Source organism: Epinephelus fuscoguttatus, linkage group LG16 (assembly GCF_011397635.1).
Source record: "Epinephelus fuscoguttatus linkage group LG16, E.fuscoguttatus.final_Chr_v1".
NCBI classification, from domain to species: Eukaryota; Metazoa; Chordata; class Actinopteri; order Perciformes; family Serranidae; genus Epinephelus; species Epinephelus fuscoguttatus.
This window is the reverse complement of record NC_064767.1, coordinates 27749001-27776013: the sequence shown is the minus strand read 5'-3', so window position 1 is coordinate 27776013 and position 27013 is coordinate 27749001. Positions and strand designations below refer to the sequence as shown.

At 43.2% G+C, this 27013-nt stretch overlaps 2 protein-coding genes and 2 non-coding genes across 7 annotated transcripts in view; all 4 read left to right on the top strand.

Annotated features, from left to right (window-relative positions):
- arid4b (AT-rich interaction domain 4B) overlaps positions 1 to 20696 on the top strand; it is a 49596-nt gene extending 28900 nt beyond the window's left edge. For 2 of the 4 annotated variants that reach the window (XM_049600252.1, XM_049600253.1), the window contains exons 9-24: positions 887 to 966; positions 5584 to 5660; positions 7633 to 7781; positions 7872 to 7944; positions 9633 to 9727; positions 9845 to 9942; positions 10231 to 10429; positions 10564 to 10769; positions 13618 to 13800; positions 14784 to 14868; positions 14955 to 15162; positions 15300 to 16532; positions 16689 to 16799; positions 16981 to 17205; positions 17420 to 17566; positions 18426 to 20696. In XM_049600252.1, the coding sequence (XP_049456209.1) occupies positions 887 to 966; positions 5584 to 5660; positions 7633 to 7781; positions 7872 to 7944; positions 9633 to 9727; positions 9845 to 9942; positions 10231 to 10429; positions 10564 to 10769; positions 13618 to 13800; positions 14784 to 14868; positions 14955 to 15162; positions 15300 to 16532; positions 16689 to 16799; positions 16981 to 17205; positions 17420 to 17566; positions 18426 to 18577 (3321 nt within the window). In that variant the 3' untranslated portion in view covers positions 18578 to 20696. The remainder of the gene's footprint in view (positions 1 to 886; positions 967 to 5583; positions 5661 to 7632; positions 7782 to 7871; positions 7945 to 9632; positions 9728 to 9844; positions 9943 to 10230; positions 10430 to 10563; positions 10770 to 13617; positions 13801 to 14783; positions 14869 to 14954; positions 15163 to 15299; positions 16533 to 16688; positions 16800 to 16980; positions 17206 to 17419; positions 17567 to 18425) is intronic. The other 2 variants (XM_049600254.1, XM_049600255.1) reach the window with 2 other exon arrangements.
- Positions 20697 to 21358: 662 nt separating this feature from the next.
- On the top strand, positions 21359 to 23771 carry tomm20a (translocase of outer mitochondrial membrane 20). The gene is made up of 6 exons (XM_049600234.1): positions 21359 to 21550; positions 21851 to 21897; positions 21992 to 22073; positions 22361 to 22503; positions 22805 to 22875; positions 23175 to 23771. Exons 1-5 carry the CDS (start codon positions 21427 to 21429, stop codon positions 22847 to 22849), a joined length of 441 nt encoding a protein of 146 aa, XP_049456191.1. The 5' UTR covers positions 21359 to 21426; the 3' UTR covers positions 22850 to 22875; positions 23175 to 23771.
- Positions 22546 to 22680, top strand: LOC125904106 (small nucleolar RNA SNORA14). The gene has a single exon (XR_007451395.1). It is a non-coding gene; the product is annotated as a small nucleolar RNA SNORA14 (small nucleolar RNA).
- LOC125904105 (small nucleolar RNA SNORA14) lies at positions 22927 to 23060 on the top strand. Its single transcript, XR_007451394.1, has one exon. It is a non-coding gene; the product is annotated as a small nucleolar RNA SNORA14 (small nucleolar RNA).
- Positions 23772 to 27013: the final 3242 nt, after the last annotated feature.

Genomic DNA, 27013 nt, shown 5'->3' with positions numbered 1-27013 from the left:
TTCCACCCACCCTTAACTCTCAGCCACCGTTAGCACGCTATGAAATGGTGACAGGCGTTGTTTGTTTATGTAAGTGTTACAAGTAGAACTGGGAGAATGGGAGAGGGTGGGGAAAGCTGTCCCTTTAACTGTGTAGTCAGCAGGGCCCCGCCTCCAGGGTTTGTTGTTCTTGGCTTGCTGTTGACTGAGCTCCATGCCGCCTCCCTGTGACGGCCCAGAGAAGTGCATCACACAGTAGCTTATCATTGTTTACACTGGGACAGTACGGCAGAGGGGTGGAGTAGTACACTGGTAGATGTCTTAGGCAACAAATGATACATGGATGTTACAAACAGTGTGCTCTCCTGTGGCTTGGTAAAATAAAACTGGTCTCCACGTTTGCAGCAGAAGTGTCACAGAGGGAAATGGCATCACACAGCTAACGTGAGTCATAGTGTTCATGTAAAAGCATCCACCCTGCTGGCGTGTGTGTGTGTGCTGTACATACAGAGAGAGCAGGAGCAAGCAGGAAGAATCCTGGCGGAAATCAAATCTCCATAATGGCAGTGCTGCCTCCTGTGGGTTAGACCCTGGCATAGGAACAGCTCCCACTGTTGTGCTCCTCAACTCCAGTAAACAGCAGCAGCACATGCTGCGAGTGGGTGCACACGCCTTACACATCGCTCTTCATCCCACTCGCTTGTTTGTCTTTGTTTCGCAGACAGCATATTTTGTAATCCATCAGCATGGCCTTTTGCTGAAACGACTTTAGTCATTGACTCATACGCTGGCACCCCCTCCCTTCCTCTACTGTCTCACACATACACACACACACACACACACACACACACACACACAGTACCACCTCATCTGACCTCTTGACTGTCTCTTGTTTCTGTGCAACAAGGTCATCTCCCCAGACTGCCATGAAGACGTGACTGTGAAGAAGGACAACATCTTCGTCCGCTCTTTCAAGGATGGAAAATTGTGAGTCATCACTAATGAAAACTGAAAACCACATTTGCACCATGTGTGAAGCACGGCTGCAGCGGTGATAATCTGTAGATTTTTTTTATCGTAATATCATCAGTTAAAGGTCCAGTGTGTTGGATTTAGGGGGATATATTGGCAGAAATTAGATAATATAAAAAGTGTGTTTTCTTTAGTGTATAATCACCTGAAAATAAAAATCATCATGATTTTGTTACATTAGATTTAGCCAGTTATATCTACATAGGGAGCGGGTCCTTGTACACAGAGTCAGCCATGTTGCACCAGCATGTGTCTTCAGTAGGTGGCTCCAGATAGGGTCATTCATGTTTTTGCATCGGCCACTATAGTTAGTTCCCCCTCCGTGATGAGCAAAATCAGAAAAACAGACCTTTTTTTTTTTTTATGTGAAACTGCTTTAGTGAGTGTTATACGGTTTATAATGGGTCCATAATGTTCATTATGGAGAGGAAGAGACCTCTGCTGATTTTTCCACTCCTGGTACAAACCTATTGAACATCTGAATCCTAAGTAATCAGAGAAACAGTGAGCTCACATTAGCATGTGGTGGGCTAGCAGCCCCTCTCCGAACATGCCAAACACTTTCAGTGAAAAGGCTTTATTCAGTGTTTTAACCAGTTTTCATCACCTGGACTGTTTGTTTTAAAGAGGAGGCAAGCTCTACAGGAATTAACTAATTATGTAATGAATAAAAAGTAAGCATTGCACAAAGTTAATCCTTAGCATTGCTTACTGATTAGCCAAAAGAACGAAGGCGTATTCACCTCACATTAAACTTAGCAGTTCTTTGAGGAGCTGTGACAGGTAAATGATTGGCATTGTAACTTAATAAATTATCCAAATAGCTCTTGATTAATTTTCTTTAAGTCAGTTAATCAACCAATCATCCAGCATTAGTGTAAAACATCTCCAACAGGAGTCTTTGAATAAGTGTTGTAATGATATATATGTGCAGTGAACCTTTGCAAAAAAGAAGCACTGCTTTGTACATTGACAGAGGCAGTGCTTGCACATTGTAAGATATGGCTGCACAGTAGAATAGTATTTGCAAATATTGTGCTACTTTTCCTGCCTTTTATATATTTATTGTAATGTGATGTGAACTTCCCACTCATGACAAATCTCCGTATTATTCACATTATTTGAAGGAGCTCTGTTTGATGACACCTCCACATCTTAACTAATTAATTATGCATTTGTTTGTAGCTTTAAAAGAATATCACCTCAGGTCTTCCAACAAGAGTTCAGATGCAGTGTGTCTTCCCTGGTTGTGTTATTTTATTTGTCCTCAGGCTGTAAGTTACTGGTGAGCTAAGGTAGTGTAGCTTCCCTGCAGCCTGCCCTCGGCATGGAACCACACAGCCAGATTGTTTTGTCTGTGGCAGAGAGAGGAATAAGTCCTGTCAGGAGTCTGCACTCAGCTGGTGGTTTGTAACTGCAGTCTCTCTGTATGTGGGTAGACACATAGCCCACACTCCATATAAATTAATCTGGCGCTTGCTCACTGTTTCAAAGTGTAGTTTTCTGTCTGTTTGAATTCTACTGATGACGGAGCAGCCTTGAGTCTGCATTCCTTAATAGACCGTCTGCGTAACTCATCAGTGTGACCTTTAATCTGCAGCTAAACACACATTTGCAGCATAGGAAGTGGGAAAAGTGGCTCTTATCGCTTGTTTTGTGGCTAACAGTCAGGTGAGGGGTTGAGCCGATGAGAGGGATAAGATAAGATAAGGAGATGATAAATCAGCGAAGAACTGGAAGTCATACACCTGTGAAGTATTTCCTCTGTGAACATGTGCACCCTGTGAGGGCTTTTGTTGCAAATTAAATCGCACTGTAGCGGCTTTCCTTTCTGTTTTGTAGCAATTTGTGAAATCAGCACAGTGTGTCCACAGGTAGGCGCGACAAATAATAATGTAAGAAGTCGGAAAATCTATAACGTCGTTAATGAGATTTCCCTCCAATCCTTTTGCTTTTTATGCGGATGGAATAACAAAGCTGAGAAGTGCATATGGTTACTGTTACTCATCATGTGTGATGTGATGTAGCAGTCTGATCCTGTCTCTTTATGTTGTGCTACTGTTTGATCTATCACAGGTTTTGCAAGTTTGTACATTTTCTAAGAGAGAACAAAGCTTTTTTTTTAACAGAGCTGACCACATTTAACCATTGCTGAGATATATTGTGAAAATATTCACATGCATCAACACCAGTTTCAGACTGTCTGTTCGTCAGCAATGCTACAGCTGCTACAGCGCTGCACCATTTCCTTTAGCTCCTCTTGTCATTGTTTGTTATTCTACATTTTATCATTTATGTCAGCCTCTGTTCATCTATTATCACAGAGTTATTTTAACATGCCGCTCTCTGTGGGATTTGCTGTTTGAAGAGGGGTCACATCCATAAGCCGCGTGACCTTTTCCCGCACAGCGCTGGGGTCAGAGTGTTCACTTTCCTCTGCAGACTTTGGTATTGTTAGTGATAACCATTCAGCGTTGCCTTTCAAAAACAATGGCTTTGGAAACTTTTTTTTTTTTTTTTTTTTTAGGGAAAGCAAGGTCACATCCAGAGGGGAGACGGGAGTTTTCAGGAAGTGGTTATTCTTAGTTAGATCTGGTCACCATGGTAACAATGGAAACAGTAGCCGTTTCTATTTTGTTCTCGTTTGGCCGACTGACAAACTTGTCTGTTATTGCTGTACACAGAAAAGGACAGTTTGATCCCTGTAAGTTCTCAACTAAGACTCACAATTGTTTAAACAATACTAGGACATTTACTAGAATATATAATATATTCTGAAGTATATTATTCTTACTTTATATCCTGTTATATGTTTTGAAATGAAATACACTAGTCTCACCTGATTTAATAAAGGCCATACAAATCACATGAAGAGGAAGCTGGTCTAGAGGTGTAAACTGTAAATACGTAAACCGTAGCATATATGTGGAAACTACAGCTCATTTAGTTCAGCAAATTCAATAATTAGCTTACTCAGTAGTAGCCAGTTAGCAGTGACCTAAGGCTGTTTCAGCTTTATTGGGATGACAACACCAGATTTGTAATGATTAATCAACTAAAGGGTTAAGTTTGTTCAAGATGAGTTTCTGCAGCATTCTATATTTTTAGCATAGCCTGACTCTCTCTTTTTGCCTTTAATAATAGGTCAGTATTATTTAAGCCTGACAGGGATAAAGGGACGGGACAACATGTAGCAGAGGGCCACGGGCTTAAATCAAACCCACAGCCACTGCAGCAAGGATACTGCCTTCTATACATGGGAAGCCTGCTCTACATGATGAGCTACTGGACGCCCCCTAATATTTTATCTAATTTAATTTATCCGTCTTTTAATTTATTTTTGTCAAAATGAGATGTGTGAAAGTCCACATTTCTGATGTTTCAAATCTTTAAACAGAATGCTGTCTTTTAACTTCATATTTGCACTTAGCTTTTGGCAAAATGTAGTTAGCCTAACTCACTCTAATAACCACGTTCCTACATAAAGCTTACCTCTGCAACCACATATGCACTTTCCTTTATACATAGCTGCATGCTTAGATAAGAAACATATGTTATTTTACAAACAATGACTCAAACTTAAGTGTCTGATACCTGTAGACATCCTGTCTATGGATGGCAATGTTGGTCAGTCAGTTGATCCACCACTTTGGCCCATACTGACATCTCTAACCAACATTAATTGTCATAATATTTCATACAGGCATTCATGGTCCCCAGAAGATTAATCTTAATGACTTTGGTGATTATTTAATAAGTAGATGTTAGCATGCTGACACGCTAACCTAAGTTGGTGAACATGGTAAACACTACACCTGCTAAACATCAGCATGTTGTCATTGTTAGTGTGCCTTGTTGTTAGCATTTAGCTCAAAGCACAGCTGTGTCTATAAGTGCAGCCTCACAAAGCTGCCATGGCTGCAGACTTTTTTTGCTCCTCTCAATGAAGAATAATCTTTGGACATTTCCTCACAGAGAAGTCCGTGGGTGAACTTTCACAGCATACCCAATACAATTTTTCTAAAGCAAAGATTATCTGTATGAAATGTCATTGAACCAAGGTGTTTTCTGTGAGCTCTTTTAGCTGCAATATACTTTTTTTTTTTTTTTTTTTTTTTTTTTTTAAATCGCTCCATGACAAATCTAGTCATTGGATCGGCTCAGCTGTTTACAGATACCACAGCAAATCGTCTCTTTGGCACACTCGCCAAGCCTCTGACTGCGTTCAGCTTACAAGCTCCACTGATCCATCTATCTGCCAAATCACCAACACTTTGCCCAGCTGCTGTAGGGATGTTGTAAGGAAGTAGGCTGTGAATGCAGGCATGTCTGCCCAGGTTTTAAGGTTGTTATTGCTGCAGTAAGATTAAAAACTCCCCCTGCCAGTGTTTTAATTAACAAGGGCCGTTTTTATAGTCATACATTTGTTTTGGGAAAACAAGCTTATATTTTGGTTGGCTCACTATGTACTCGGTTGGCGTCACACTAAAGCGCTGAACCTTGATGTACTAGCACTGAGTACTGTACGTTGCCTCTGTGGCACATATTAATCAGAGTTTCTTTGTTTGGCAGTTACACGGTGCTGCGGAAGGACGTGCGCGAGATGAATGGCGACTGTCCTCCAAAAGCCGACGCAGCACTCAAACCAGGTGAGTTAAAACTACAGTACTGGTGCATAGCACATACCGACATCTGTGGGCTGGTCTGTGTTGACACACTTGGCAGAAAAACACTTGCAGAGTAAGTCACAGGAAGACAGACTGAGGAAGAGAAGTTTTGTTTTGGTACTGGGGAATGCAGCGGCTGAGAGCTCCTGTCAACTGTCGAGTCTATTTTTATTTGAAGTCCTCACCAGGCTTTTTATATAGTGCCCCCGTTTTTCTGCTGCAGAGCTCTCACTCTCTCATAATTACAGTTAGGCAGCAGCTTTGTATTATCCCAGTCTTGGTATTCACAGGTGGTTGACTCACAACTGTGATATTTTCCGCATTACAAACGCGTAAGACAAGCATCTGCCAAGGTGGTTAGATGCTACTTAAAGCCACCTGTGACATTGTGGCTGAACGCGCCGGCTGCTCTGCGTCACTGCAAACACTCCTGACAGATTTTCATGCTGCTTTTCTTTCATGGCTGCTTTCTCTCATGTTTATGTCAAGATGTATTCCTATACTGTCCTATTTTTGTATATGGGTGTATTATTTTAGGATGGCAATAACAGTTTTATAAACTTTCTTTTCTTTTTTTTTTTTTTTTTTTTAGCTTTCCAAACCAATATCGGAAACCGAAACCAATATCGGTTGTCCGTTATAGTTTTATGTCTGAAGATGCTCTGGTTTCCCGCAGTAGAAGTCTCAAGGCAAATTTTTTTTTTCTTTCCCATAATCCAAAAACACAGTATTCCTTCTAAGGTGTTTACATGGCTTAAATAAATATTCCACTCATATTCATGTTTACATGCGGCCGTGCATACTTTAGTAAATGTGCCCTAACATGTCGTTTATCACATCAAAATATGGCAAAGTGGAACGGCAGGAGCAGCTTGTATGATTTTGTTTCTTTGCATCAAAATGGGATTTTTTTCCAGAGTTTTCCAGAAGTGGCGGACTTGTTCTGCCTTGCTAACACAGGCTGCCTCTTTTTCATTCCTTCAGCCTCCTTCTTGGAGGGGTAGGCGTTGGGATATTTGGCGATTCAGATAAAATCAAATATCACAGTATTTTTTACCAAATACCTTGATGTCTTTTTGCAACGACATTGTTTCACAAAATACTTTCACAATGAGATTTTTTTGTTCATGATCTTCATTATTAATAAAGATATAATGACCAAGTGGATAAAGGCAAATAATAGAACAGTCTGCTAAGTTCAGAAAATTACGTCGCTTCACTGGTAGCAGCCTTTAAAACTGAGAAAAGGCGACACTTAAGATATTACGATATCCAAAATCTATGACAATACCTAGTCTCTCGATATCAATATAATACACTCAGTGCATATCCAAAACCTGTTGATATCCAGGTCTTTTGCAGTGTTTTAAAGTAGATGTGTTTTCCCGTCCAACCAAAAATGTGGGCTTGTCCTTTTGGGCATGTATTTCTACATCAGCCTTGCAAACTGTTGGCAAGTTGGTTTGTGTACAACGCATCCATGACAACACAGAGCTGACTGTAGACAGGCAACAGGCTGTGTGTCGCAAACTGTTAAAAACACCAATTCAGCTGCATGTTCCGAATGCACTGTAAACAAGTCCAAAGATTTCTGGAAGAACTGGCATATCCCACGTCTTAATTGGGAAAAACTGCATTAGGAATGAGGGCTAATTTGGAATATTCCAAGGGAATATGCGGTTTACATGATCCGTATCATGTTCGGAATAATAATGGAATATTAGTGTGCATGTAAACGTACTCACTATTTGATTGCTTCAGTACTGGGCTTACATCTGCACACCTAGCATCCTGAAACCCTCCAAAACAACCTGTGACAGATGTTATGAGGTTTAACTCAAAGAAGTGTCATCTTACATTTAAAATATGGCCTCATGTTCTACTAAATTATGATTTAGGCAGCTCTTGTCAGGTGTGGTTAATATGCAATATTATTCCCATGTGTGTTTGACAGCACTGGACGCTGCCTTGGAATTCCTGCAGCAGTTTGTCGTGCCCAGCACCTGGAAGACAGAAGTGAAAGAAGAAAGTTCCAGCAGCGAGGATGAGGAGGAAGAGGAAGAGGGAGAGCAGGAGGAGGACGCCAGTGGCGAAGAGGAGGAGGTAGAGGCAGAAGCCCTCACATGCTCTTATGCCCACATTTACCTCCCAGGTAAAACAAGAATCTCAAACTGTCTTGTTTCCTGTCTGCAGGAGGAAGTGGAGCCATTCCCAGAGGAGCGGGAGAACTTTCTGCAGCAGCTCTACAAGTTCATGGAAGACAGAGGTGAGCCCAGAGTGCAGATACAACTCATGCTTCTTCAAAACAACCTTTTTATTTTGAAGGTTCAAGATTCAGCTTTAGAATTAAGTACCTGTTGCTAGTTTCATTCTGTCTCTTTCTGCCCCCCATGCCCGTATCTCATGAGCTCTACAGCCTTTAGAGTTGAACTTTGAATTTCTACTTGACAGTCAATTGTACTTTTTTACTCCACTTTGTTTATTTGACAGCTTTTTCTGGTTGCTTAATACAAAAACATATGATGAGATTATAAAGTATGATTTACTGTTATTAAAGTGTTTATTTAACAACTTAAAAAATATATAAAATAGTTAAAAGGGGAAACTCGCCACCTTTTATGTGGCTGTCCAGTCAGTGTTGATGGTAAATGTAGTCAACTGAAACAATAAATTCCTAAGTAGGTGCTTTATTGACGGAGAAAGCAGAGTTCTCCTGCTCGGGGGGCCATGCCAGCAGTGCCTACACGTACCAGGATGCATTGCATACAGACTACTAGCTATAGCTATTACTTTGTTTGCTTAAAAAAAAGTGTAGCTGAGGTTTCTAAGACGCTCCTCTACTTCTGCAGGTAACAAAATAAAAATCAATACTCACTCACTGGTAATCTGCCCTCTCTGCCCCGCTGGTCTTGGTTGTCTTTTCCAGTTAATCTTCAGGATCCTGAAGGAGGTCTCCAGTATGCCTCTTTCCAACTGAGGAGTAAAACTCTCATGCATAGTAACGCACACACACAGGCTTTATCAGGGCTCTCCCTGCTTCGGTGACAGCTTCCAACAAAACTGCCCACGCTGAAATTGGTTGCAGCAGAATGATTCAGTTTCTGTTGCGCAAAGGCACCACCAGACGCCATTTGCTCTCGGCAGCTCAGAGGTTCTGGAGGGCCCCTGCCGGCCATATACTTTTATGCAGCCGAAGCTTCAGCTTCTCTCTTTTTTTTATTTATTTTTTTTTTTTGCGGTATACTCTGGGTCGAATATGGCTGAATATTGGAGTTAGCCAAAAAACACTGTAAAATATATCCTGGTGCATAACATCCTCTGCACTCATATTTGGAGATGCCATCGTCATTGTTGGAATCATAACTATTTTTGAAAAACAAGCAAAGAAAACAAAGGCATCTTGTTCTGGTGCAGCATCTAGAACATGATCCCGGGCTGCCCGGGGGTGAAATCCAAGCCGTTGTTCCTCTTGCATCCAACTACATCACTGTCTCATTAAATGACAGTGCTGGATGCATGAAGAAAAACAGCTATTGCAGCTGCGAACTCAGCTTTTCCGGTCAATTTATTGCTACAACTGACTGCATTTACCATCAACACTAAGAAGGTGGAGAATTTTCCCTTAAAAACTATCTCCACCTCTCCTCTCTTATAACACTATTATTTCTGCATTATATATACTTTTACTTTTGATACATTGGGCTGATAAAATTTTTTTGTAAAAATAAGTAAAAATTTCAATGCAGGACTTTTACTTGTAAAGGATTTGAATACTTCTTCCGACACAGCTGAAAAACAAACTCAGGTATCTTTAAAAAAAAGCTTTATAAAAGGTTAACAGTTAAAGAATAAAATGCTACAACTTAGATTAATGAGCCGTTTTTATCAGATTTCTAAGCTGACCTGTATCTATGTGTCAACTATCTCAACCTGTGATGTGTTTCTCGTCCTCAGGAACTCCCATCAACAAACGGCCTGTCCTGGGCTACAGGAACCTGAACCTGTTCAAGCTCTACAGGCTGGTGCACAAACTGGGAGGCTTTGACAACGTATGTGCCACTCTGACAGCAGTTGTAGCAGCGTAGCATGACTTTGGTCACACTTGTCTCGTTTGATGTTTACTGACTCGGGATCTGTCTCTTCCTCTGTTGTCCGTGTTTGAGCAGATTGAAAGCGGCTCCGTTTGGAAGCAAGTCTATCAGGATCTGGGAATCCCCGTGCTCAACTCAGCCGCTGGCTACAATGTCAAATGTGCTTACCGCAAGTACGTACAGGCGCTGTCTCCACAGCTCCTCAAAGCTTTTAACTGTGCTCGGCAGATGCAGCTTTTTGTTTGTGTATTTTTTCACAGAGACATGCAGTTTGTAGTCTGTTTAGCTCCTTTAATGTCCATATGGACGTAATTTGTAGTGTTTTTTTGTAAATTCCTCAAAAATTAATGAAGCTTTTATCTTTGCAAGATTAAGTTTTAGCAGTTCCAAGTAGATCCTTGAGAGAAGCAGTAAAATTAGACTTTTCAGGATATGTTGATGAGGAATGATTTATCACCCAGGTACTTGTATGGATTTGAGGAATACTGCACGTCCACTGCCATCACCTTCAGGATGGACCTCCCTTTGAAGCAGGCTCCCAAGGGAGAGGTGAAACCTGAGGGGGAGGCTGGAGGAACACCTGCCACCTCCTCCAGCTCAGAAGAGCAGAAAGCCCAGGTGGACAGCGAACCTTGTAGCGCGCAGTCTCTAGTCTGCAAGGTGCATTTTCCGAAACACTATTTAATTCAAATCTTTTTTCTTTTGTTTGATATTTATCCAAACAGCACGTTTACATTAGATTAATTTCTCCAGATGTCTTTGTTCATCATGACAAACTCATCCTTCTCTCACAGGACGAGAAACCTGAGACGACCCGAAACAAAATGGAGCCCGAACCAGCGAAAATGGAAGGAAAGGAGCGCGGAATCGACGAAGATGATGACGAGGACGACAGTCCCCTCAAGGGAGACGCGGACGAGGGCTCGTCGACGGCTCGCCTCGGAGCGGAGAGCGTGAAGGAGGAGCACGAGGAGGAGCAGGAGAGCAAAGACAACTCTGGGTAGGTGGTCTGAAAAGGATGGTCCCTCCACCAGGGTGGTAAAATATATCCTCATGGCACAAACACAAGCTCCGTGCAGAGCTCCTGCATGGCGAAACTGTGTTAATATTCAATCTGACCCTCAATAGCTCAAAATTTCAGCAGACCAACGGACCTGAGGCATTCACTTTCCTTGGTGGCTGTAAAAATCTAAACGACCATTAGCAGATGAAGAGCAGCGACCCCTCTGACTTTAATGACACTAATACCCAGTATAGCCACAATCCACCTTTACCTGCTAACCAGAGAGAGGGGAGCTCTCCCCTCTGTCTCTAACTAAGCTCTTACCCACTGCCCTCTGTGCTATTATTATTTCTCGTGGCTTAGTCGGCATCAGCTGGCAGAGACATCTTAGAGCACCAAAGCCTGACTGCTACCTTTCACCTGGCATGTCATGCTGTGCTCTCTCTCTCTCTCTCTCTCTCTCTCTCTCTCTCTCTCTCTCTCTCTCTCTCTCTCTCTCTCTCTCTCTCTCTCTGGGATTGTTCGACCGCCCTTTTCTAATCTCTCTCTCTCTCTCTCTCTCTCTCTCTCTCTCTCTCTCTCTCTCTCCTCTCTCCTCTGTCTTCTCTGTCATTTTTGGCTTTTTTATGTCCAGCTTTATTAAATGTTCCATGTGTGTGAGTGTTGTCACTGATGCATTAGCACATTAGATGCAAGGTAGTGCTTCAGAGGCAGTAACCTTTTAGAGGAAAAAGTGACTCTCAGTGTGTTGAAGAATGAAAAACAGTTCTGGGTAGTTGGATGTTCGGTCTCAGTTAGCGTTTGTTTTCTGTTCAGAGCATCCGGATAAGTGTTCTCTGCTGCCTGTTTTAAACCTGTTTGTTCACCCTCCAGTTTGACACTTCTGTTGAGGTTGTTTGGGCTACTGGGGACCGGCTGGAGAACACCGCAACAGCAGCTTTTTATGTGCAACTTTAGGATGTTCTTATCTTTCGCTGTTGCTCCTAGTATCCCCCTCTCTGTAGTCTTTATCACCAGTGGCCTTGGGCTCGCAACAGTGTGATCATGCTGATTGTCATCGCAGGCGGACTTTCTGACAATCGGGAGGTTCTCTGATCCTTTGGCTTTGTCAGGATCAGTGGTCCTCACAGACGATACGGCAGTGTGAAGGTTTACAGATTCACACAGCAGACAACCTGCAGGCTGATCTGATCTGATCTTTCCTGATGATATCAGACCCATTCAATGTTTACAGCCTGTAATCTGGACCTGCGGTGTGTGTGCGGATCACATTGTCATTCCAGCAGCGCAGGCTGTGTGTAACCAACGAGACCTGGTTTACAAGGAGCTTAAATAGGAAAATTGTGTTTTTAATTTATGTTAATGAGAGCAGTTAATTACACAGAAGGAAAGTCCTGTTTGACAGTGATTGTTAAGTTACTGCCTAAGTGCTATTTACCTTTTTTTCTTGATCAGCCTAATCAACTGCTCTGTTGAGAAGTGTGCTGCCCACGTCGACTGACTCTCCGGCCTTTCTTTGTGGATGTTTCGGTGTATAATAATGCAGACTGATTGAAGTTGTGCATGTTTTGATGAAGTTCTGACTCAAGTGATTCTTTGGGATAATTTGTTTAGGTGATTATTTTTGTTATCGATTAATCTACTGGCAGTTTTTTGATTAATCATTGACTAATCGGTATGAAAATGTTCCTCGAGCCTGGGATGAGGCCATCAGATGTCTTGTCTTGTCCAATCAACAGTCCAAGCTCCCAAAATATTCACTTTACTATGATGTAAGACCAAACAAAGCAGCACATTTTCACATTTGAGAACCTGGAATAACCTCTTGAACTTCTTGAAAAATGACTTGATTGAAATGATTTTCTGTGGCCCAACTGTTCAACTATTTGTTGCAGCTCTAAATGTGCTATATCTCAGTGTTTGAAACCTTGCCTGTGTTTGTTTGTGATTCCTTTGTGATTTAGCACTCTTGGGTGGAAACGGTGTGTGGCATTGATTATGTGCAGTGTGTTTTTAAAATCAGTTGGCATTTTGAAATGTGGTGTGTCCCTGGTCTTAGGGTGGTAACACACTTGGACTGCTGCACAAAGAAGTGCATCTTCTTCACTGTGGTGTGTTGAATTCGAGCTGCCAGCAGAAGACACTCGCTCTGGGCAGTTAGGTATGAGAGGGATTGTGTGGAGCACCGTGTTGTAGCTGTTTTCTCGTGGCAGCAGACCAAATTGGTGCTTCCTCTCAGCGCTGTAGTCTCGCTTTAAGTTGCTGCGCCGCCTGCCAAGTTGTGCTTTGCCGTGCTAACCTGCCCCTGTGGCCCCTGCGCCTAAACCACTTACTGGCACTCCTGCACCGCCCGTATCCCCTCCAGCTTCGACATCTCCTGACTGTTTCCCACTAGCTCCTCCTTGTGGCTGCTTTTGTTTCTTATAGCGTGTGTGTGTGAGAGTGAGAATCCCAAGTATGTTGTTGTGTGTGGACATAGGGTTAGACAGCCTAACAGTAGAGTTATTCCCCATGCAAGATGATTGATTTTTGCCATGAAAGAATGTTTTATTTACTGTACTGTTCTTTGACTGGCTCACTGTAAATGACGAGTTGTTTATACTGCAGTTTGCTGTGGGTTACACTGGAGAAGAGATAAGGCAGGGCAAAATGGGAAGTTTATGTTTCTTTATAGGAAAGGGCCTAGTGTTGTAATGGGACAGGGAAGGCAAGGGTGGAGCAGATTAGTTAGAAAGCAGGCTTCCTAGCAGCAGGTAGTGAGCTGGGTGGGCGGCTGTGGGTGGGGTTCTGTGGTGCTCAATGGGGCAGCCTAGGGCCAGGAAGTGCTGAACTGTTTTTCTTGCAGGGATGACAGCAGTCAGGAGGGGGAGGAAGGGGAGGAGTTTGAGTGTTACCCCCCGGGGATGAAGGTGCAGGTGAGGTATGGGCGAGGCCGCAATCTGAAGACGTACGAGGCCACTGTGAAAGAGGCAGACGTGGAGGGGGGAGAGGTGCTCTACCTGGTGCACTACTGTGGCTGGAACGTCAGGTAAGACAGGACCTGGGGAGAAATCACCTAACGTCTATATTCACCCTAAAAAAAAAAAAAAAAAAAAAAAAAAAAAAGACATCTCTTAACCTTCAAGGGATCACCGCTACATGGGTATCCCCTCAGCAGTAACAGATACATCCCTTCCTCACAATTCTGCTTCACCATATCCAGTCCCATGGTCAGTACTCTGATTATGGAGAACACTGGGCCATCTAGTGGCAGAAACAGAATTGAGTATTGGGTTGATGTGGATCATTCCTCAGCTTCCCTCACTCAGTTTTGACTGAATCCCCTGTCTGTCTGTCCCCCAGCTGTCTGTCTCTCAACTAAATCTACAGACAGGCTGATTTATAACTAATCTGACTCTGGAAATAGCCAACCAGTAAACGATCTTTAGCTCCTACAAGATACTTTAACGTGAGCTACCCTCTGGATCTCTGAAAGGCCAATCGAAGTGCTTCTACACTCACCTCTACCTCTCAACCCTCTCCCCCCTCCTCAGCGGGTCAGGGTTAATGCAGTGTTAAGTAGAGTGTTAGGGTACCATGACACAGAGGTTAACTAGTGCAAATAGCATTCCATTGTCTCAATGTTGTTGTGTGGTCCTCTAGCACTCTATAAAAGACAGTGGGATGTTCTCTCTGCATTGTGTTTGTCGTGTGCGATGTCGTGAAACTTTTCATTTTCCTCATACGACCCCCCCAAGTAGCACCCTTGGTACTGTCGGAACTCTGTTGAATATGATTTGTGTGGTGGTCGGTGTTAATATTGTTTCTTTCCTCATCGTAAAGGTTTGTCTTTTTCCACATAACACCATGGGATTCCTTCCTTTTTGCTGTTGAGGCTTATTGTGTCACAGCAACATGTCGGGGTCAGACAGTAGAGGTGTCTGTGTGGTGGGTGGTGTGAGAGGATGTTTCTCCGCTCCTCTCTAAGATCCGAATGATGAAACTGTCTCTTGTCTTTGTACTTGGTTTTAGATATGATGAATGGATCAAAGCTGACAAGATTGTGCGCCCCGCCAATAAGAATGTACCAAAAATAAAGCACCGCAAAAAGATAAAGGTATGAGTCTGCAGGGTGGCAACTTATCAACTTAAACCTGGTTTGATGTGATGAAGGGAATCACTGACTGTGTTAAATCCTGACAGAACAAAGCTGAGAGGGAGCGAGACAGGTTGGAGAGGCTCAATGACAGAGACGTCCTCGGCCCTTCGCCCAACGCTAACCGCCTCCCACGCTCCAAATGTGGCCTGAGTCAGGATGTCTTTTCCAAGATGGACGAGGGTGAGGACAAAGGGACTCAGCAGTCTCCAGTCAAGTCTATAGAAATTACTTCTATCCTCAATGGCCTGCAAGGTAGCAACACTCATTAGCCTGTAGTCCTCATGCACACTTACAGCAGTTTAGGACTGTGTCACTCTGAAGTGGTTTATGTATGTATGCCTGTTGATATACAGCTGAAACTAACATAAGTTCTGTCTCCTTTACCTCAGCCTCTGAGATGTCCACAGATGAAAGTGAGCACGAGGATGAGGAGGGAGAGCATAATGAGGAGGATCGCCCTGGTTGCAGAGGCGGCCTCAGAAAGCCCCCATCAGATCCCCCGCAAGCATCAGAGTGCTGGGAGAGCGGGACCCCTCCTGAAGCATCCAAACTTTCTCCAGTCTCAGGAAAGAACCAGGAATTAGTTGGTGCAGAGAGCACCGACGTTGGGAAGCGCAGAAACCAACCGGAGTTGGAGGGAGAGGCGAGCAGCAGGAAGAGGAAATCTGACGGTGTGGCAGAGAGGACCCCGAAAGGCCAATCCAAAGCTAAGACCCGGAGCACCAGGAGTGCCGACTGGTTGCCTGGAGGCTCTCCAAGGAAGCTGGAGGAGAGAGCGGCGGGTCCCGGGGAGGAGAGGGGCGCCTCGTCTAGCAGCAGTTCAGATGAAGAGGGTGCAGCGCTGCCCGAGTCCCAGGCAGAGGAAAGTGAGCGAAGCCGGCCAAAAACCAAAGGTTCCCCTTCCAAGAAGTATAACGGGATGAAGGAGAAGACCAAAGGTGGCAGACAAGCTGGTTTCTGGGAGATTCCTGAAAAGAGGGCCAAAATGTCTGGGAATGCAGAGGAAAGGCCAGCTGTCCGTTCTAAAGGCCAGAAGGATGTGTGGTCCAGCATCCAGGCCCAGTGGCCGAAGAAGACTCTCAAAGAGTTGTTCTCCGACTCTGACACAGAGGCCGCCAATTCCCCTCCTCCACCTGTGCCCCAATGTCTGGAGGAGCCAAGTGTTGAGCAGGATGCTGGACCTGAGGACGAAGCTTCAGAGGAGCAGATGGAAAACGACAAGCTGCAGGAGTTTCCGAGCAGCGGCAGCAACTCTGTGCTCAACACACCACCGACAACGCCCGAGTCGCCCTCAGGAGGCGGCAGTGCTGTGGAAGACTCTGGTACAGTGCAGCCTTCCTCCCCGCCACCGTCCATACCCCCTGCTTTGCCTTCAGAGCCGGTTTCTGAAGCTCTTCCCCAGGGACCCATACCAGAGGAAGTGGCAGGGGGGCGCAGTGAGACAGACAGCAGCACGGTGGAAGTGGAGAGTATCAGTGGGGAGCTGCAAGACCTCCCTCAGGAAGAGGGGGCAGGTTCCCCCTCAAAGGTGTTTGATGTCAGCCTCTCCTGCAACAGCAGCAGCAGCTGCAGCCTCGAGCTGAGCAGCAGCAGCCAACAGGAGAGTGAGCAGAAGTCCAAAGGTAAAAGTAATAGTCAATCTACTCAGATCTTGTGAATTTTTTTCATTGACAGAATTCATTTTTCTTCCTCGAGATGGAATACTAAAGAAATACATGCTGACAACTCATTTCACAGTCTGCCTGTTCCCTCACCGTCTTCTTGCATTTTCTTTGTAGCGTCTGTGAGTCAGAAGCGGCAGAAAGAACCACAGACAGGTGGAGCCTCAAAGAAACACAAGCCAAACCGCAAGAGCCTAGGTGTGCCTCCCAAAAAGAATAGGAAAACAGGTAAGGAGAGCTGTAGATAGAATTGCTGACACCCCGATAGCCTTCCCATTTCCAAAGCAAGCAGTACTTTTATCAGTCACAGCATTTCTATTTCATATTCACTCATCTCCTCTTATTAAATCAGATTTCAGGTGAGAAAGGGAATGAGATGTTACTTTATCATTCTCCTTCTTTCCTCCAGCCAACAGCAGTGACAGTGAAGACCAGTCCGTTGTTGAGGGCACTGCCAAATCAACTGCCTCAAAGAACAACACACCAGACGTGAAGGCTGCCACTTTGCCCAAGTGTCACGGACGATCTCCCCCCTCGAGCCATAAGTACCACAAGCAGGGTGACGCCGACCACAGCCAGCATCGAGACAACCATGGAAGATCACCACGTGTGTACAAGTGGAGCTTCCAGATGTGTGAGTGTCACATCGGACCCATTTGTTTTCGTTTTTTTATGCCTGAGAATTAAATTGTCAACATTAACTCTTTTTTTTTTTTAATTTAAAAAGATACATTTTGTTATTTAGGTGAATTGATTCTTTAATTTAGTAACACTTTTTTGTATATGTTTACGCCGTTAAGATCTATTAACCCTGAAATACTAAAATACGTTATTTCCGTTCCACTTAGCTGACCTGGAAAAGATGAGCAGTCTGGAGAGGATTGCGTTTCTTCAAGAGAAGCTGCAGGACATCAGGAACCACTACCTCTCCCTCAAGTCTGAGGTGGCCTCTATCGACAGGCGACGAAAACGCATGAAGAAGAAAGAACGGGAAAGTGAGTCAGCTCTTTTGATCATAACGTTGTTGATTAGATTGGGTTGCACTAGATATTCTTCAAGAGAAACTTCAGTATTTTCGTTTTTGCCAAAGACAGGCTCAGATTGTTATTATAAGTGTCTAACAATATTATGGAAATGATACCTACGGAGACAGACTTTTTCGTAATAGTAAAATCCTTTTTGTTTTACCAGAAACAGCCCTGATGTCCCCATCGATCAAACCCACCAGACTCCATTTAAATAATCAGTAATTTAAGCATGTATAGAGCCAGCATATTTTCACGTCTAACTTGGTGAATTCAGGGTTCATTTCAACCAAAGCAGAGTTGGGGATTGTTGGAACAATGAAAAGACAAACCAGGACAGCTTTGAGAGGTTAATTTTGTTTCTATTGACTTTGAATGAAGTGTGTTTTATGAATATAAAATTAGTGTTTCTGTAGATGGAGTCTGGTGGCTTTGGTGATACTGATTTTGGAGCTGTTTAAACAAAAAGGATCTTACAATTTAACAAAAAGGTGTCTCTCTGTAGGGATCCTGTCCACTTAAAAAAAAACAAAACACCCCAGCCTGTTAGTAGCAAAAATAAAAATTTTAGTGGACGCACATTGACCTTGCTCTATTTGTCCGAAGGAACACATTGCTGCCTGTATCGTTGCCGCCAGCTGGAGCCCTCTCGCTCAGTACTGCAGTTTCAAAAATTGTTGTTCCCTTAAGTCACTTAGACACAAAAAAATGGGAAAATAGGGTCCAGCTAAAAAATACCAGAGTTACACTTTAAGTTTGTAACACCACTGCACCATTAAACCACACGTCTCTAATCTGACCAGTACCCTATCCTGTTTCTGTTCTGCAGGCACTGTGGCTGCTTCCTCTTCATCCTCCTCCTCCTCCTCCCCTTCCTCCAGCTCACTGACTGCAGCAGTCATGCTGACACTGGCTGACCCCCCGGTGTCATCCTCATCCTCCTCGTCTCAGAACTCTGGGGTATCAGTGGAGTGCAGGTGACAGGACGAACCAGCGAAAAGCCACCGCACTAAGCACTTAACCAGCACCCCGGGGTCCCCGCCCCCATTCCCTTCCGACAGGACGGACAAGTCAACCTACATACTGTAACTACTGGGGCACAAAATCCAGACCAGAGACAAAAGAAAAACAAGAAACAAGCACTATTTTCTATTGACAACTGTTTCCTTGGCAAGCTAATGGCACTTAAGTGCACTTTTATGAAGATTGTGTAGGGGGATGAAATTTGTCAAAAAAAAAAATACAAAATTGTCTTTTGCGCTCTCCTTAATTGAACATTTATAAGAATTGTTTTTGCAAGCAATAATTGTTTCCATTTGATAAAGTTGTACTGGTAAGGGATGATTTCCAGTGAAGACCCCTCTGTGCTCTGTCCTCACAGCTCAACATGGCGCAGCCTGTGCTCGCCATGTTATCACGGGGAATTCAGAGGAACGCTGCCACATTGGCATCAAGAGTGTACGAAAATGTAACTTTGCCACGTTTCTCTGTCCACCCTCATTCAAAAGGCCTTCATGTGGTTAAACCTCAAGTGGTTGACGATGCTCTTCTCGCGTACAGGAGTGTGGTCCTGTACATGTTTGTAGGTGTTGATGGATAGGGTTTCAGACCATCATAGGTCCACTGACAGCCTCAGTGGATGCATATGGAATGATACTGTAGTGCCTTTTTGTTCTTTTCCGTGGGGCACTTTGAGAAAGGACAGCACTTTTTTTTCCTGATCCTGTTCTCAAATCAGAATCAGCTGGAATAATGTGTCCCTTACAAAAGACTGAAGAATGCTGTATGAGTGAGCAGGCAGTGAAGGGCTGAGTCCAACAAGTAACAACGGTTTTTATCAACTTATGGTGATATTTAAAAAGTATAATTGTAAAAGCAGAACTCCTATACTGGATCACTTGTAATCTACTACTGAATACTCATCCAGCTTGGGTGTGACTGTTAAGTTTGGCAGTATAAAATGTGCAATGATGGAGTTGGTGAATCCAGTGATGTCATTACTCCAGCTCATCAGCCTTTTTAAAAAGCCCATCTGCTTTATTTGATTATGTTTTCATCACCCATTTAATCCTATCATCTTCAGTGAAAATTTGCAACTGGATCAAGTTAAGGTGAAGGCAGCCATAGGAGGTATTCACAGCATGTACTGCAGAACGCACCAATGAAGCCGAATCCCACATTTTGCAGTGTTTCTATCAAACATGAAGTTATTTAATTTAGTTTATTTTTGCTTCATTTAATAATGCAATGCATACCCTTTTGGCATCTTTCTAATTTTACTCAAGATCAAAAACGACATGCCAGCTTCCTCTCATACTCATCCCTACCAAAAACTGTTTGGTTCTGTTTCCTGTACTATGACCAGATTAAAGGTAAAGATATTGTAAATGTGCATTTATATCATAAAGTGACGTATGTGTATACATTTCTGAAGACATCTCCAGTGTTTCCTTTGTATAGACCCCCCCGACTGTATGATAACCTGAAGTTACATTTTGTTTGGCACTTGTAAGTAATTGTATGCTTTTGTTATACATTTGTATATTGAGAAGTGTTTTGAGTCAAGCTATTTAATATCTTGCACTGTTAATAACATGTACCTTTCTGTACAGACAGTTTTACGGTTTTAACTGTAGTTTGAGTGTAAATACTGAGGGTTACAGCATGTTTGTTCTCCCCTTTGTCCTCATTCTAGTTCTCTCGTAGGGACAGGTTTGAGTTCATTTATGTTGTTTTGTTCTGCCTCTTCTCATCAGTTTACTTATTTTCTTTCTTCCTTTTTTTAATTTTTCTGTTTTGCTTTAGTTTGTATTCTGTTTTGTTTTTCTATAGCTTGTGCTTGTTAAGAGAAAAATGGTGGTTTTGGATGAGGCTGAACTATTTTCCAACCTGTACATGGCCTGAAGCTACAGCTGTATGAACCTGTATATGGAAAATAGTCTGGATCATAGATTAAGAGAAAGTAATGGGGCTTATTGAAAAATGCTCAATAGTATTTATTAGGCTCATCTGATGATGGTCATTGTGTAATTTATTGTAAAAATGTAAGCAAAGCAGAAGCCTCTGTTTGAAATAAATGCCATAGTTTGTGAAGTATTCAGTGTGTCTCTTGCCGTCAGTTGTGGAAAGTAACTTTTGCTCAAATGAAGCACAATAGTGAGGTAATTCTACCTTGAGCATTTCTAGTTTATTATACTTTTCCTCAATTGCACACAGACATTTTACTTTTAATACGTACTTTTTTTATTGGGACGTTTTGGTAACTGGACCAACAGGCAAACGGTGACTGCGAGAGTTTGTCCTCAAGGTTTCTACAAATAAAACATTAACTTATAAAATGGGATGTGCTGTCAAAGATTAACTAACCAATAGTATTTAGTACACAAACTTAAAATTTAAAAGTAGTTTAAACTTAATACATTGTTACTACTTTTGATACTTAATGTGTATTTTTTGCCAGTAATACTTTTTTTAATGAACTAAGTACTTGAGGTTGTATCAGATCATTGTACGATTTTGTATTTAATTTTTTCACTTAAAGCATGGCTCAATTAAGTTGCTAAATGGTCCTAAAATAAATATTTTTTTCAATTTATTTATGGAGAAACAAACGTACATTAATATTATGTACACAATTTATATATACATATATATTATCGATAAATATTTAATGGCTTTTTATTCTTCATACACTGTTGTTGCCCTGAAGCGAGCTTGAAGTAGTACTGCGTCATGATGACGTACTTCCTCTCCGCACTTCCTTAGCAGCGAGCTAGCTGCTAGCTAGCTAGCTAGTGTGCTGCGTGCCGAGTCTATGAACAGTTCCAGATATGGTGAGCAGTCGGACGGGCGCGATAGTTGCCGGGGTGTGTGGAGCCCTTTTCATCGCATACTGTATTTATTTTGACAGAAAGCGACGGAGTGACCCTCGCTTCAAGGAAAAGCTACGCGAACGTAAGTGTTTGAGCTAAAGGGAGCGGAGGAAGTTAGCTCAACAGTCAAACTGTAGCACGTTAGCTTCCATGTGGCAAACAAGCCGCAAGGACACTGTATTAAAAGTCGTAATATGTTCATTTTTTTCAGTTACACACGGCGTAGAGAGTATTAATATTTACTCTTCAACACATTTCCTCAGCTATGTCGCAGGAACTCGTGTAAGAAACAGTTAACCGTAAAACTTGTACCCACGTGTTTCCTGGTGTATAAAGTTACAGCAATACATAAGCACAATCTAATGCTACTTTTGTCTCGCAGGTAGAAGAAAGAAAAAGGTTACTAGTGACAAGTCTGGACTGGCACGGGTAGGACAAATGTGAACCCATCAAATTAAGATATTTTTGTGTCTTACCGAGGCCTAAATGTGCATGTCTGACATGTTGATCGTTGACTTTGAAGCTACCTGACTTGAAGGATGCAGAAGCTGTTCAGAAGTTCTTCCTCGAGGAGATCCAGCTGGGAGAGGAGCTCCTGTCACAAGGTTAGACACGTGTCTGTTCACAGGTTATTCATACATTAAGTATGTAAACTTGTTTGCATGATACACACGTACAAGACACATTACAGGAAGCTTAGAGAGCACTTTGAACAAAACCTTAATATTTAATGGAGGAAAGCCGTGCTAGATTTACTGTCTCCATGTGCTTCACCACTTTGGCTTAAGGACAGTTGTGCCATCTCCAACCAATCTGCACCTCTTGTCTCAATTTGCTCATCCACTTCCTCGTGTCTAAATAGTTTTCTAAACCTCTCTAACCCTAACACCAGGTGACTTTGAGAAAGGTGTGGACCACCTGACCAATGCCATTGCAGTATGTGGTCAACCACAGCAGCTTCTTCAGGTGCTCCAGCAGACGCTGCCGCCTCCAGTCTTCCAGATGCTGCTTACCAAACTGCCCACCATTAGCCAGGTGAGGATTTCATACACCAGTAAAATGTCAGTGTGATTTGCAGAGCATCCTTAATAAACCCCCCAGTTGCTATTTGTGGTCTCTGGGACAAGAAAGGGTGCAAAATCAATCTTAGAATCATCCAAAGCTGAGAGCCGTGTGTCAGTAGCTCTTGGTTATTTCACCTCTAAGACAGAAATGCCAACATTAAAAACAGTTGAATTTTAATGTCCTGTGTGAGAAAGAAAGTTTTGCTGATCTAAAATGGGTGCGATACACTTTTTGGCACAACCTCTGAAAGGTGTTATTTTCTGGTTTTCAGCGAATCGTCAGCTCTCAGTCTTTATCAGAAGATGACGTGGAATGAACATGCGTGAGATGGAAGTCTGCTAGGTGAGGATTTCCTGCATCCTTCATTAAAATTTGTTTTTTGTTGTTGTTGTGGAGCATCCTTAGTAAACCCCCCAGTTGCTTTTTGTTGTCTCTGGGACAAGAAAGGGTGCAAGATCAACCTTAGAATCATCCAAAGCTGAGAGCCGTTGTCAGTCGCTCTTGGTTATTTCACCTCTAAGACAGATATGCTAACATAAATAACTGGTTGGCAATGAGAATGTTTTGTATAAGCTGTTTTATAATTGGTGATATACACTTTTTTGGTATGATGCTAAAAGATATTATTTTCTGTTTTCCAGCAAATCATCAGCTCTCAGTCTTTGACAGAAAATGACACTGAATGAAAGCGAGCTGGAAATCTGCTTTTACTATTCCATGAAGGGATTTCAAGCACTGATGGGTGTGTATTGATTGGTACATGGGACTGCGGAGTCTGATTATGACAGAGCTCAACCTTTGGACACATGATCCCCTCTATCACAGCACTCCAAGGTTAAAGAACTTCATCAAGGTTACATTTCTGGGAAATGTTATAAACACATTCCATCTTTCTAATCTTGTTCCCACCAGATCTCATGTTTTCTATCCATCTGTTGATTCTAATATATTCCCTCCAAAGTAATCACATGCTGTATTTTGGGGGCTTTGTTGATAGTCATGCGCTAAATAAAAAACAGAGGTATGTAAAGGATTTCTTACATATTGCTGCGCAGTTGATAAACATATGAAGTGTATGTACGAGTGCCTACACTAAACAGAGCACTTGTTTGTGGAATATTGTCAAGTTTTTGAAATTGTCTTTGTAATGTCAGTTAAATGTTATTTTTATATTCCGGTCTTTAGTACCTAGACATTTTTTTTGTGTGTAAAATCCTACAATAAAACATGAAAAGACACTCGGAGTCTCTGAGTTTCCATTCACCAGTAGATGGCAGTAGCAATGCACAGGAAAATTTAAAGCATTTACAGTTTGGAAATGTGGAGTGTGGGCAGTTTCTGTTTGCTCACAGAGCTGGAGAGTCACTTGGATGAATGGGAAAGTGCAGAAATCAAGGATAAATATTCCCGAAGGTTAAAAAAAAAGCCACAGAAAGAAAAGATTTGTATCAGAAGGTTGTTAAGCAATACAGTCTTACTGGATTTAATTGCTAGGATCTCATTTAGGTATGTTAAATATAAGCGTAAAAACCCTTGACCTTCACTGTGGTAATGAAGACTCGACAGTGCCAGAACAAGGCTGAATTGCCATCTTGAACGTACAGTATTTCTGTTTCCAACTAGCACGGTGAAACATGAGCTTGTGTGAGTGCATCGGCCCATGGTGTCTTTATTGTGAATGGCTTTATTGTGTGTGCAGGAGAGCGAAAGTGGAGCAGCTCGTAGGGGAAGGGAGTAGGTCTGCTCAAAAGTGTGTCTCTTGGAAGACAAATAGAGCTGTAATTATTTTTATCCCTGTCTGCAGCTGTTTTTCTAAGGGCTCTGGCCAGAGCAGCCCAGGCCTTGGAGGTTGCCAGGAAACGAGAGCAGGGGGAAAATAGTTTTTCTACATTAGGAATGAAAAATGAAAATTGAACAGCGGCCCAGAAATGTCGAGTGAAGACTAAATGGGAGACAGTGTTCCATTTTCCATGAACTCATGTGCTCACTCTGCAGTCTTTTCTTCAGCACTCCTGCTAGTTTGCCATTTGGTGGAAAAGGAGAAGCCTGTCAGGAGGCCCACAGAGTCGTCTGGCACTGGGCGCGTGTGCAGAAGAAGTGACTCGTTGTTAATCTGTCCTTTGGGGAAGCAGAGGAGAAAAATAACAGGCGATGTGTTGGAGGTCAAGCCGGAGCTGTGGTCTGCTGCCGGCGCTGGGGGGTAGGAACAGGTTTAGACCCCTCCACACATCCACCGCTGGCCTGCTCCAACTGCAAATAAACACCAAGCTGCTGGACTCTGTCCCCTGCAGACTGGAGGGGTCAGTGAAGGATACCAGACCAGTACTGCCTGTTTTCAGAGCACACCATCATAAAGTAAACCAAGTGAAACAGCCCTTGACATGAAGCCATGACACTGATCTCAGGATGACACAGCAAATCTTTAGTTTTCATCTAAAACAGCTTTGTGCCCTTTATCTTGAGCAGGAAATGAATATAATCAATGAGGTGTTTGTTGTACTTCTTTTAACATAATGTCATTATTTTAATTGCATCCCTGCTCTATTTGAGTTAATGGGTTATGAGTCAGCTCTTCATATCTGATGAAGCAGGCTGGGGAGGATAAGGGGAAATAAAGAGCCTCCCTCTTCTTGTGCAGTAGGGGGAACTGTTGCTCCAGGCAGTGTGCGCACACTTCTTTGGTGTTCCACTGAAGGACAACTGAATGGAGAGAGCATAACAGTTCCAGTTGACAGCAATAACAATGGCTGTGCCTGCAGCACAGAGACCATGTGCTCGGGAGGGGTGATTTTTAACAGTTTGTAATCCTTTTTTCTAATGTGCTCACGATGACAGATGCAGCCTGTTCCTTCATTACAGGCGCAGGAAATAACCTGTTATTGAAGGCAACATTAAAATCCCAGGATAAGGCATTGGGAGCAGACCGAACTGCCATTGTAATTTGTTTGCACGGATTCCGATCGTATGTCAAATGTTGTATTGGGAATATTATAATCACTTGAGCTCCACAACTCATTACTGGAAATCCTGTCAACAAATTATCCACAGCAGTAATTACCTTTGCTGTGTTATTCCAGTTTGTGAGTTTGAATGTCAAAGCTTGATTACTTCTCTGTATACTGAGTGCCATACATACACAGATTGGGTATCTGGCCGGTGGAGACATTTGGTTATGTAGGAGCAGCTGTGTTTGGGAGTTTAACGCAGCCAGAAATAACTCTGTTGTATGAGGTTGCTATGGCAGCTTCATGTGGCTCTGCAAAGCAGCACACTATATGCTGCACCAGTCTACACTGGAGAGTGTTACCTCTGAGCAGCAACCTCCCAGGGAGCTATTTGCTGCCCATAGCCTGCTGAACACAGAGTGTTAGGTGGAGGCATCCACAGAGGCCTGGATGTCCTCCTGCGTGTGTGTGTGTGTGTGTGTGTGTTTTGGAACATGTTTTCCCACAAGCCTGATGATGCTGACAGTCACACTGTCTGTGGCCTGTTGCTGATGTCATGGCTGTGGTGCCAGAGTCTGCAGCCTACTGTACGTCGTCATGGAGAGGGCAGGCTGGGGAGAAATATGAGACATATCCAGGCTGTGCCAGCAGCTATAATAAAGACTGCTGCACTGCCACTTGTGTGCACGGCAGCAACACGGTATATTAATTACCCTGCGCCTTCTCTGTGTCATTCACCAGTGAGGGAGAGAAGAAGAAAAATTTCCGAGGCACGTCCTTAAAATAAAGCAGCACTGTACGTGCTCAGAGTATTAACTTCCACACAGATGACCCATTTTCCATCTCAAAGGGTCTGAGGATGGGTGGAAAAAAGAAGAGGGGGGAGGCAGCAGTGGAGCCAATCACGTGAATCTAAAGCAGGCTACAAATCCTGGCGGATTTCTCTTCCTCTGTGGGGCCATGTCTTACTGTCAACTGTTTTTCCATTTCTCTGCTGCTCTCCCTGTGGTAATTTAACTTCTTCAGCTGCCCTTCCTCCATACAGGTTTCCTCCCTCCTCTGTGCATAGCCTGTCTATTCAGCTCTGTTGTTTACATTCCCTGTGAGTGTGAGCTGCAGGGTGTGGACAGCCGACCCCCCCAAACACTCTCTAATGTCACCCTGCCACCCCCACCCTGCCTCCAGCCTCCACCTATCTCCTCATCACTAGATCCCTGATAAGGCGGAAATTCAATAGCACTGCTCTGCGTGAGAGAAGTGAGAGCATCACGTGACCTGAGAGTTCCTGTTTACGTTGGGTGGTTTTCATATTTTGGAGTGGTAACAAGCGTGTCTTGCAGCTGAATATCTCATGACGGAGGACAAAGAGGATAACAGCAGCAGGGGCCGAGTGGAAGGGAAAAGAAAGTATCGCTCAGCATCAGTTCTCATCCTGTCATCTGTCATCAGCATTATCTGTGCAATCTAGGCTAGGAGTGAAACTAGAAGAAGGAAGTGACACGTACACTGAACGGGAGGGTGAAGAAAGGGTTAAC

Bases quoted from the DNA above. Each gene is read 5' to 3' on its own strand.
- tomm20a (XM_049600234.1), top strand. From the start codon at position 21,427: ATGGTGAGCAGTCGGACGGGCGCGATAGTTGCCGGGGTGTGTGGAGCC. The intron at 21,898-21,991 runs GTAGGACAAATG...TTGACTTTGAAG, and splicing joins ACAAGTCTGGACTGGCACGG to CTACCTGACTTGAAGGATGC. The intron at 22,504-22,804 runs GTGAGGATTTCA...TCTGGTTTTCAG, and splicing joins AACTGCCCACCATTAGCCAG to CGAATCGTCAGCTCTCAGTC.